This window comes from Hypomesus nipponensis, chromosome 16 (assembly GCF_054491055.1).
Source record: "Hypomesus nipponensis isolate SF chromosome 16, ASM5449105v1, whole genome shotgun sequence".
NCBI classification, from domain to species: Eukaryota; Metazoa; Chordata; class Actinopteri; order Osmeriformes; family Osmeridae; genus Hypomesus; species Hypomesus nipponensis.
This window is the reverse complement of record NC_140376.1, coordinates 8,840,831-8,852,163: the sequence shown is the minus strand read 5'-3', so window position 1 is coordinate 8,852,163 and position 11,333 is coordinate 8,840,831. Positions and strand designations below refer to the sequence as shown.

Genomic DNA, 11,333 nt, shown 5'->3' with positions numbered 1-11,333 from the left:
AGCACATTTTATAGGGTCGCTGGTAGAATACTGCACAATGCCAGACTTGTCATGGGTCATACTGTTACGAATTGCGAATGTGCCTAATTTGGTTATAAACATGGCAAGGGGCTTTTTCGGACAGCCGTCTAAAACACCTTGTGTTGTGTTTGTAAAAGAAAAGACATCAAAAAGACAGGAAGGGGGTTTATTGCCTTCCTGAATGTACAGAGTGAATCTTTGGAGCTCTCCATTGCATTTCTATTCAGAGTCTGGGCCCTTCAGATGACTGTATTAAATGAACATTTACAGTGCAGTATTGTGTGTTTTTAAGGAACTCTTCGACACAGAAGACAGCCATAACCTTGCGGCATATCATTTCTGTAAATTACATTAGAAGAGTAAAAAAAAAACTCAACAGAGTGGACATATTCACCCAAACTTCATGTGGCCACAAATGTAAGGGATTTCCATGCCCCCAAAAATATCCTGGCTAAAATTCTGTTTTGTATTCTGTAAAAACAAGCTTGTTTCACCTCAGACTTTTCCTTCTATTGTTTAAGCCCCTCTATAGATGTGAGGTTGGGTTCCATAGCAGGGTGTTTCCCCTGTGCTCTGCCCTTCCCTCCCCCCTACCAATAGTGGACACCAGATCCCACTTTTAGCTTTGCTGACTGATCTGAACAGGCTCACTGGTAAATTCCTTGTGACTTCTCCAGCACCGGTGAGTAGACGGTAAAAACGGTGTTACGGAACTACTCACCGGTAAAAACGTATGTCTTGGGCCCTTCAGGGTGTGCGTACAGCATTGTAATGAATTGGCTGAGTTGGCAACGTTTCCCGCTCACTCTTATTCACACCCTTTCTGTCTTTCGGTCTCTCTCTATCTCACACCTCTTGTTACACCCCAACCCTAGTGGCCCTATGACCTCTCTTGAAACGTATTCAAACTTCTCGCATTCTCTTTAAACTTGTCTACTGAAATCTGATACCTGTGGCTCAGAGCAGTGTCAGGTATTAGAACCAGACTCTCGGCTGGTGAGCGCCATACCTTCCCCCTTCTGTTACACCCTTACCCTCATCAACACACACAAACAAGCCCCCCTTCTCACCTTCTTAGCTCAGATTACTTACCAGTCTGGGGAAGTTCCTTCCATCCACGTGTTTGTAGGAAAAGTACAGTCCAACGAGTTTCCACTGCTGACACACAACTCTCGTCTTCTTTGAAGAGGTATGTCTGTCTCACTCTCTGTCTCTCTCTCTGTCTCTGTCTCTCTCTCTCTCTCTCTCTCTCTCTCTCTCCCTCTCTGGCTATCTCTATCACTCTCTGTCTCTTTCCTCTCCTCTCTCGTCTTCTTTCCCTCCCCTCTTTCTCTCTCTTGCTCTGCTCCCCCTTTCTTCTCCTCTCGCTCTCTCTCACTCCCCCCCCCTCTCTCTCTCTCTCTCCCTCTCTCCACCAGTCGTTTTTTGGAGTTGTGACCTGCAGGGCCTGCCTGCCTGCCTGCCTGCCTGTGTGGCTCTGTGTGTGTCTGTGTGTGAGAGGGGGAGGAAACAGGCGTGGAAAAGGAGAGAACGGCTGTGCTTGAGTTGGAAGCGCTGCCCATTTACCCCGCCCCCCCTGACTGCCTCTCTCTCTCTCTCTCTCTCTCTCACACACACACACACACACACTCTTTCTCTCCCCCTCTCAATCTACCCCCCCCCCCCCCCCTACTTCCCTGTAGTGGCCTTTACTGGCAGTGTGTGTTTCATCTACTGTCTGGTCACCGTGCCCAGTCAGCTGAGAGTACAACAGAGACCTCTGGAATGTTCTCCATGGGAACGGTAACATTGACCACGCGCACACACATCACGCTCACATCCAAACACACAAACATGCCAAGCCCATATACCGACGTGTTGTGTAGAAACGGTCAGAAAAGGGTCAAGTTTGCACAGTTGAAGAAATTACTTGGGTGGTTGGTCGGGGCGTGACAAAGAACACGGTAAGTAGAAATCTACAAAAAGACAATACAAGTACTGTCGATAAAGGCATCAAATAAAATACAAAACATGTCAAGTAAGATAATTGAACAAAATTAAGAATAGATATAAAATTGGAATAAATAATAATAGACCCATTCAGCATCGGTGTTTGTGCACACGTCCGTGTGGGTGACAATGAATCGTAGTCATGCCAAGTAAGCTATGCAGGAAGGGATCTAATGTGTTTCTGTGAGCAGTCTTTGTTTGCCTATTGTTTTGCAGTCAGGATATCGGTAGCTGCGGTATCCTGTTTCACCTGGTTCAGCTGTGTTGCTGCAACTCCAGGGTGTTTCGTGTGCTAATGCCTCTCGCGAGCATCTCTGAACAACAAGCCTCTGGGAGATAGCAGCGTAAAAAATGACGAGAACGATTGTCGAGATTGAAGCGGGAGAGTCATGGAGCCACATGACCACATGGGACTCGTATAAAAGAATCTCTGTCTACTTGTACACACGTGCAAACGTTCGCACAAACATCTATTCATAGTCTGTTCACACAAGGGCCACACTTTGTGACGGAAGCGTGCAGACACGCACGCACGTCAGTTACCTGTCACAACGTAATAGTCGACGTTGTGCAAACATTCCCGCTAAGATTACCTTTGACGATCCTTTGTTTTTTTTCAAGAGACAGATCATATGGCTGGGTTGCTGTGTGCATGGATATTTTACAGCACGCATTGTAAAAACATCATACAATAATCTTAGAGCTTCTGAAAGTGCACTATGGCAACCTGGAAAAATGACACTGAGACACAGTCATCTATGTAAAACGACTTCCATGTCCTAACGTGTTTATAAGGCTATCGATCATCCTACCGAGATACTTTAATCAGTGTTGATGGTTTTATTGATTCATCTGTAACATGTCTCTCCCCCCTCCCCCCTCCCTCCCTCCCTCTCTCTCTCTCTCTCTCTCTCTCTCCCTCCCTCCCTCCCTCCCTCCCTCCCTCCCTCCCTCCCTCCCTCCCTCCCCTCCAGGCACATCATGACAGAGCTGATTGAGACAGAGCGGCTGTACGTGGAGGAGCTGCAGAGCATCATGGAGGTGGGCTTGTTTGTCCGCCGCTGAGCAGCGTGTTAACTGGGGGGGGGGGGCTTACGCACCACCTCGGCCCCTTTTGAGGAGTGCAGCCGGATTATAATTAAAGTCCTTGGTGTTAGTTTACATCTGTCTTTCAAACCAGCACACCGGGACACCCTGTAGGGGAGGTAGGGTGTGAGGGGGTGACCCTTGCCCCATATTAGATGATGTCAGCAGGACACATTTGGAGACTTCACACAGTGAGTCGGTAGGCTGATCGGCATCATCACGATCCATTATTGGACTTTATCTCCCCCCTCATGTCACCGTCCTCCCCCATGGATACCAAACGGAACATTCCGGCGAAAGGGGTCAGAGATTGACACGAGCGTCGACGGTGACGTCGTTGTGCTGAGGAATGTTTGTTGTGTTCTCCAGGGCTACTCGGCTGAGCTGGATAATGCAGAGCTCTCCCACCTCATCCCACCTGCCCTGGAGAACAGGAGGGACGTGCTGTTTGGCAACCTGCCTGAAATCTACGAGTTCCACAACAGGTACTGGATGATGAGGCATGCTCTCTCTCTCTCTCTCTCTCTCTCTCTCTCTCTCTCTCTCTCTCTCTCTCTCTCTCTCTCTCTCTCTCTCTCTCTCTCTCTCTCTCTCTCTTTCTTTCTCTCTCTCTCCCTCTCTTTCTCTGTCTCCCTACATAAACAGTATATATCCACGCTCCCTCCCTCCCCCCCTCCCTCGCTTCGTTCACCACACCTCTCCTCCTCTCCTGTCATGCCCCTCCCCTCCTCCCTTCCTCCGCCCCTCCTTCCCTCTGCTCCTCACCTTCTCCCCTCCCTCATTGTCAACATACCTGCTCTCGTCTTGCATACATCCCATAGAAGGAACAAGTCATGCCAGTTTGAGGTTGATCCGGAATGGATCCCAGCAAACAGAAAGCAGAGCCTTGACATAAGGACGTGACTGTATGGACGTGTCCATACAGGAATCGACGAATTACAATAAAATGACGGCAAATTGGAGAGAAAAGTTCCCAAAATGAGCTGATTGTCCAGGTAGTCCGAACGGGTAATTACTGTTGTCTCTGCGTCTCCTTGGTGTCAGGTCTCTTCTTTTCAGTGAGGTCTCCTTATGATCATAGGTTGACCTATGTTGGGTTACCTAGGTAGGGTTACCTTTGTTGGGTTACATTTACCTTTTATCCAAAGCGACTTCCAAGAGAGAGCTTAACATAGTGCATAGGTCACTGATAATAACAACTAGATAGCCCCAAAAACATTGCGGGTAGCCAAAACATGAAGCACATATTGTGAACTACCTATGTGGGGTTACCTAGGTTGGGTTACCTAGGTTGGGTTGCTGTGTGTGTGTGAGTTTGCTCATGGTCGTGCACTTTCTGGTAGTGGACGAAGGACCGTGGTCATAAAATAGAGACATCCACACCCAGACCCCGACCCCAATTCCCACCCACCAACCTTGACCCACATGCTTTGCACACACTTTCCACCTGTTGCAATGGAAATATGCAGTTGGCTGTGTTTACTCAGTGCTACCGGTACTATACACACACACACACACACACACACAACTGCAACTGATACGGACACACAGAGATACATGGCACTCTGATATCTAAGTCCCAACCAGTGCCCCAACTCGACTCGCTGTCGTCGCGTTCGGCTCCCTTGTGAGGAGGATCTTTAGTTTGTCAGCACTATTTAGAACGAAATGGGACTTTTATTGTGGTGAGCAGAGACCATCAGATTCATCAGTTTCCTGCCACAGAGCTGTAGCTGTAGCCTTAAATCATTTGATGCCAGCTTTACTGAAGAGCTCCCTCTCTGCCCGTTATTTTTCTTTCCATGACGCGTTGTTGGGGGGGGGGGGGGGGGAGTATCGGTGTTGGCAGTGGTGGAGTCCTTTGAGAGATTGTTTTGAACAAGCAAATATACGTAGATATATGCAAATAAAAACACATATATTTGGATCCGTTTGAAGTAGGCCCTTTGCGATGGTGAGTCGGGTTTCGATTCGGCTGCAATCAGCGACTGGCCTCGGATTTTGAAAGTCTTTCCGCCTGGGGCATTTCGTGGGGGAAAATGACGTTCGACCGTATTTCGAAAGATCCTTCCGTGTGCCACAGTTGCTCTGGGTGGAGCCACTCTGCAGTACTGTACATGTCGTAAGCATGGCAGAGACTGATTTGGTGACATGTATTCCGTGACCAGGTCTGTCAGTCCCACACGCCCACTCCCACAACCCTAATCAGTGGAGCGGCTGGGTCGGGAATCATCTCTGAGGAGTGGACGAACAGAATGTAGGGAGTTCTGTTCCAGCACGCCTGGCATCCCCAAGACCCTTCTCCGCAGAGAGTACTAGCACATAACAAGCATTCCACGCACACACACACACACACACACACACACACACATACCTCGCTCCAGCCAGCATTCTTCGGGCCCCAATCCCCATTATGATAGCCTCCTCTCCCTGCTCCTGTTTCTGCTACCTTCCAGCCCTCCCTTCTCCTGTCTGGGGTCTCCTTGCCCTCCTCTCCCCCTTCTCACCTCCCTTTGTCCCTCTCCCCTCCACTCCTCTCTTGCTTGCCCCCTCCCTTTCCCGCCCTTCTCTATCCTCTTTTAATACTCCCCCGCTTTCACTTTTTACATGCATGATGTGCTCGATCTTGAAACTAACTAGAAAAGGTCCAGTTAAACGCTCTCTCACAAAGTTATGTGTCTATTGAATTGTTTGGGTGTTCATTTAAACATGCATTTTCGGTTTCTTGTATCTCTTTCCAGAACGTTTCTCCAAGAGCTGGAGAATTGTGTGGAAAAACCAGAGCTGGTTGGAACATGCTTTCTGAAGAGGGTTTGTACCTGGGGCTAATATTGCACTACATAGTGTGTGTGTGTGTGTGTGTGTATGTGTGTGTGTGTGTGTGTGAGAGAGAGAGAGACAGAGAGAGAGAGCTGTGTGTATCTGTTTGTATCAATGTATAAATGTGTTTGTGTCTATGCGTGTGTGCATGCGTGTGTGTGTTCTGGTGTGGATATATCTATGTATCCGTCCCACAGGTCACATTTCACATGACGTGTTAAAGGAATATATGAATACGTATATGTAAATGTGGTTTCAGAAAGAGGAGCTGCAGGTGTATGAGAAGTACTGTCAGAACAAACCCCGCTCTGAGGCAGTGTGGAGGCAGTGTGGAGACAGCCTCTTCTTTCAGGTGAGGCCCACTTCCTCCTCAACGACACTTCCTCCTTTTACTTAAACTGAAGGTAATATAGCTACGGAATTGTTTCGTGCTAACGAGGACTTCTGTGAATCTTTCTTCTCCTCTCCTTTCCTTTGCTCTCCTCGTCGCTTCACCTTGCCTCTCCTCTCCTTCCCTCTCCTTCCTCTTCTTCCCTCTTATTCCCTCCTGTCTCCCCCCTCTCCCTCCCTCCCCTCCCCTCCCCTCCCCTCCCCTCCCCTCCCCTCCCCTCCCCTCCCCTCCCCTCCCCTCCCCTCCCCTCCCCTCCCCTCCCCTCCCCTCCCCTCCCCTCCCCTCCCCTCCCCTCCCCTCCCCTCCCCTCCCCTCTCCTCTCCTCTCCTCTCCTCTCCTCTCCCTCCCTCCCTCCCTCCCCTCTCCTCCCCTCTCCTCCCCTCCCCTCTCCCCTCCCTCCCTCCCCTCTCCTCCCCTCTCCTCCCCTCTCCTTCCCACTCCTTCCCTCTCCTCCCCTCGCTCCCCATAGGAGTGTCAGAAGAAGTTGGATCATAAACTCTCTCTGGATGCTTATCTCCTCAAACCAGTCCAGAGGATCACCAAGTATCAACTAATGCTCAAGGCAAGTTGGTGCTCAGCGAAGGCCTGTTCCTCCATCCTTTAACTCCTTGGTCACCAAGCCTCCTCCTCCGATTCAACGTCTCTGACGTTTCATTAGAGATGACGCGTCTTTTATCTCTAATGAAAGGCGTTTACCTCCAGACTCATTCTAGGGCTTTAGAAACCTGGTGCCACACCCCAGACACTAAGCAGTACCCCATATGTACACCAGACATGCTTTCCCGCCAAGTCAAACCTCAGATTCACCTGCAGCGCAAGTTCCTCATAGTGAATGTGGCACAACGTCGTGCAGAAAGCAAAAGGTAACTGTGAACACGCTAGCCACAACAGGATGTTCTGATGGGCGGGTTTCATTGACATGATATGCTGGTTGAATACAGAGGAAAAATGTCGGGGGGCTTGAGCTGGTGAGTCATACGTTGTCTAAGGTAAACTATGTTATTTTGGTTCTTCTATTTTGGTCCGCAACACTGCAAAGAGTTGTGGGTTGCGTTGAGACGTGTTGCACATGACCTCCCCCACAGTGTTTTTGGATTGTACGTCAAAGACATCTCTAGCGCAACAAAGCGTGAAACTGAAATCTAACACCCCAACAAACTGAGAACACAGAAACATATACCGGTATATATTCCGTGTTTCTTCGAACAAACGCCGCAGCGTTTATTCAATGACGTTTATTTTTGGTCCGGCGTTTATTTGAGGGCTGCGTTTATTCGAAGAAATATGGTATATTTATTAGACAACACAACCCTGCTTAACATTCAAGAATCGGTGTTGCTCATAAAATGCCTCTTACATCTCCGGAATGTGCCATGACCCCACCTCCATCCAAAAAGGATAACAATTAAATACTATATACATACTGTATAAATGTATATATACACAACAGTTACACTCAATACAAAATACATCCATCTGGAACTGCTGGGAAATGTAGTCTCTTAATATGAGCAACTGCCTCCCTCCTTACAGGAGATGTTGAAGTGCAGCAAGAGCGGCGAGGGAACAGCGGAGTTGGATGAAGCCTTGTCCACCATGTTGGACATCATCAAGTCGGTCAACGACTCCATGCACCAGATCGCCATCACAGGCTTTGAGGTTAGTCCAGGGGTCAGGGGTCAGGGGTTAGAGGTCGGGGGAGAATCGCTTGGCTCATGATCTGACTGTCGGCATCTGCAGGGGAGATCTGAGAGGAGAGCCGGGGAGAGAGAGGAGAGCGAGGAGAGCGAGAAAAGGAGGGGGGGACTGGAGAGAGAGAGAGAGAGAGAGAGAGAGAGAGAGAGAGAGAGAGAGAGAGAGAGAGAGAGACTGAGAGAGGTAGAGAGAAAGTGGAATTGTGTGGGTTGATCTGCAAGGGATAGAAACAATGACACATTGCCAGACGGGAAAGCTGTACGCGTGAGTCAGACGACATTTCCACACCTCATCTCCTAACTCCCCCCCCCCCCCCTCTCAGGGGAACCTGAGCGAGCTGGGCAAGCTGCTGAGGCAGGGCTCGTTCAACGTGTGGACGGACCACAAGCGGGGCCACAGCAAGGTGAAGGACCTGGCGCGCTTCAAGCCCATGCAGAGGCACCTGTTCTTGTACAACACGATGCTGCTGTTCTGCAAGAGGAGGGAGGAGACCGCCGACAGCCACGAGAAGACCCCCTCGTACGGCTTCAAGCACTCCCTCAAGGTGCGTGTGTGTGTGTGGGGGGGGGCAGCCGGGGGGGGGGGGTGGGGGGCGGGGGTCTGGGGGGGGTGGGGGGGGTCAGGACCCTTGGAATTTTCACCTCATCTGACCCTTTGGCTGGCAGGAAGGAAAAGGTCGATGATGACAGGGCGCACTTTCCTCACGGGGGGATATGGGGGTGGGGGAGGGGGATTGTTTTCCAGAGGAACCTGTTATGAATGTTTTCCTTCCCCTCCGCGACCGGCCACTGCACATTCATAGCGCAAAACAAAAGACAGGGGAACAAAGAGAGAGGGACAACCTCTTCCATCCGAAGAGTCGAAAGAGAGCGCGGAGGGGGGGGGGGGGGTAATAACTCCTTTTGACAGAGACAGACAATTGGAGCGCCACAAACACACCTGGCACAATAGCCGTGACATCACGGTTTAACCTGAACCGTCGAGATAAGGTTTTTCCGCTTCCCACGGACAGAGCCCAGAGAGCCTTCTCCTGAGCAGGCTAGCCGTCTACAAGGGGAAAACCCCTTCCTGTCGGTAGAGACGGTCGCTCAGACCGGGAGAGGGACACTGGCTCCATTGTCCTTGTTTGTCCCCAGATGAGCGCCGTGGGAATCACCGAGAACGTCAAAGGAGACATCAAGAAGTTTGAAGTGTGGTACAACGGCCGAGAGGAGGTCTACATCATCCAGGTACGGGTTGCTGCGTCGGTTCGATTCGTTTCCGTTCGGTAACCATCCAATCCTGTTCTGACACAACCGCCGCTCACCAGAAATGAGAGGCTCGTCGTATCGGATTCAAACGAATGGGTCGTTATCAGGCTTCTGCAGAGCTCATTAATCGTGGGCCATTAATCATTAATGACCCGTTCAGGTGTGTGCGTAGAGGACAGGGAGACAGACATTGTTAACATTCGGTGCTTAGCCCAAACCCAACATCACATGTTAAGTATGTCGAATTTTACCTCAGCTTACCTAAACATACATTAAAAAAACATGGAAAACATCCATTTGAGCGCAAAATACCGTTTTTGGAGCTTTTTGTAATAGCAACTTTACCTTCGACTTATTGGTAGCGCGACCGTAGGTGCCAAATCCAAGGATATCGTGAATCAAAAGGCAATTTTATACGTGTCTTTACAAGCTAGATTCTTGGCTTTACTCTTCGTTCGGAAAAAGTCGTTTTTGCCTACGTTCTGCCATTTCTCGAGTCTCTTCCTTCTGTCACTGGCGCGTTTCACTCATCGCGGACCACAAGACCCACACCACCTCAGACAGAGATAGTTAGAGCCAGAGAGTGTTCACTGACATGCAAAAGACACGACATTTATTTGGACAGACTGTTACAGCATGTTACGAAAACTCACACATCACACACATGACACAAGGCCCTGGAAGAGGGAAACATCTCAAACATGCAGGGCAGGGGGGTCCCTGAGGACCAGGATTGAAAAGGGCAGATGCCTATTCTTCATTTCCCACACTGTGTGTGTGTCAGAGCTAAATATGGAGAAGCAGCGTTCAGTTCTTCTGCTCCACATATCTGGAACAAGGTCCCTGAAAGCGGCAGTCTGCTGAGAGACCCTCAGCTCCTTTAAATCCAGATCAAAGATTTTACTGTTTGCTGTTGCCTTTAATTGTACAAAATTCAAGGATATACATTTCCGCATCTCACTCTTGTATTTTGCACTGCAAATTTTATTTTATTTCTTGCTTTTGATAGTTTTCAATGTTTTTGAAGTATTGAATGTTCTTAATTGTTTAAAATCGTGTTTTCTTTTGCATTAAGTTTTGATGCTTTTAATGGTTTTATGTGAAGCACTTCTAATTGCCTTGTTGTTGACATGTGCTATACAAATAAACTTGCCTTGCCTATGTGTGTGTCCATCCAGGCTCCCTCTATGGATGTAAAGAACATGTGGGTGTCTGAGATCCGGAAAGTTCTAACAGGCCAGCTAGAGGCATGCAGAGGTATAGTACAATCCTACTCTATTCACACACACACGCACACACACATACACACATACACACAAACACGTACTAATCCGTTTTCAAACAGCTCTCTGTCATCTTTCCCCAGAAGCAAGCCAGCTGCACCAAAAGATTTCAGAGAACATCTACCACGCCCCCATGAGGTAAAGCCAGGAACTGCAACTTTTCCACTTTCTAGTCAATACATATATCTTATCGATTTTGCGAATGCACCGCTATTTCATTGGCTGAGACCAAAGACCTGAGACTAAAGACTAACTCCCCCCCAATCAGGAACATGCGTAAAATGGCCTTGAGGCAATCCGATTCGTCCAGCCCCGAAACGGGCTTCAGGAAGAGCAACCCCAGCCCCAACATGAGACAGAAACGAGGTGAGAGTTCATGACCTTGCCAGAGGTCAAGACCCTACCACTCCTACAGGAACAAGGCCCTTGACCTGGCAGAACATGGGTCCCAGATAAACCAAACTTGTGTCTGTTCGCTGAGGGACATTGAGCTGGTGGCATTGTAGCTGATCAGTTCTGTGTAGGGATGCACTGAATCCAGGATTCGGTTTCGGATTCGGACGAATATTGGGCTTTTTGATGGGGTTCGGTTTCGGCCGAATCTTAGAATTTTTTTCCACCGAATCCAAACCCTATGCTTGCACTACGCGCGCTACGCTCGTCGACATAATGATACGGCCGTTGATTACAGGGAGCTGTTTACGTAGGTGGACTGTTCAATGCAGTAGGCTGAGAGAAAGGGAAAAAGGAACTGGTGAGCAGACAAAGTGTTGTTTGGCAGTACTTTCAGTCAAAAGA

General features: G+C 49.1%; 1 protein-coding gene across 3 annotated transcripts in view; it reads left to right on the top strand.

Moving 5' to 3' along the window:
* mcf2l2 (MCF.2 cell line derived transforming sequence-like 2) overlaps positions 1 to 11,333 on the top strand; it is a 48,399-nt gene that overhangs the window by 29,376 nt on the left and 7,690 nt on the right. For all 3 annotated transcript variants that reach the window (XM_084675600.1, XM_084675601.1, XM_084675598.1), the window contains exons 16-26: positions 2,985 to 3,051; positions 3,466 to 3,581; positions 5,838 to 5,907; positions 6,176 to 6,268; positions 6,777 to 6,869; positions 7,841 to 7,966; positions 8,325 to 8,546; positions 9,139 to 9,231; positions 10,431 to 10,509; positions 10,619 to 10,673; positions 10,804 to 10,901. In XM_084675600.1, coding sequence (XP_084531726.1) covers positions 2,985 to 3,051; positions 3,466 to 3,581; positions 5,838 to 5,907; positions 6,176 to 6,268; positions 6,777 to 6,869; positions 7,841 to 7,966; positions 8,325 to 8,546; positions 9,139 to 9,231; positions 10,431 to 10,509; positions 10,619 to 10,673; positions 10,804 to 10,901 — 1,112 coding nt within the window. The remainder of the gene's footprint in view (positions 1 to 2,984; positions 3,052 to 3,465; positions 3,582 to 5,837; positions 5,908 to 6,175; positions 6,269 to 6,776; positions 6,870 to 7,840; positions 7,967 to 8,324; positions 8,547 to 9,138; positions 9,232 to 10,430; positions 10,510 to 10,618; positions 10,674 to 10,803; positions 10,902 to 11,333) is intronic.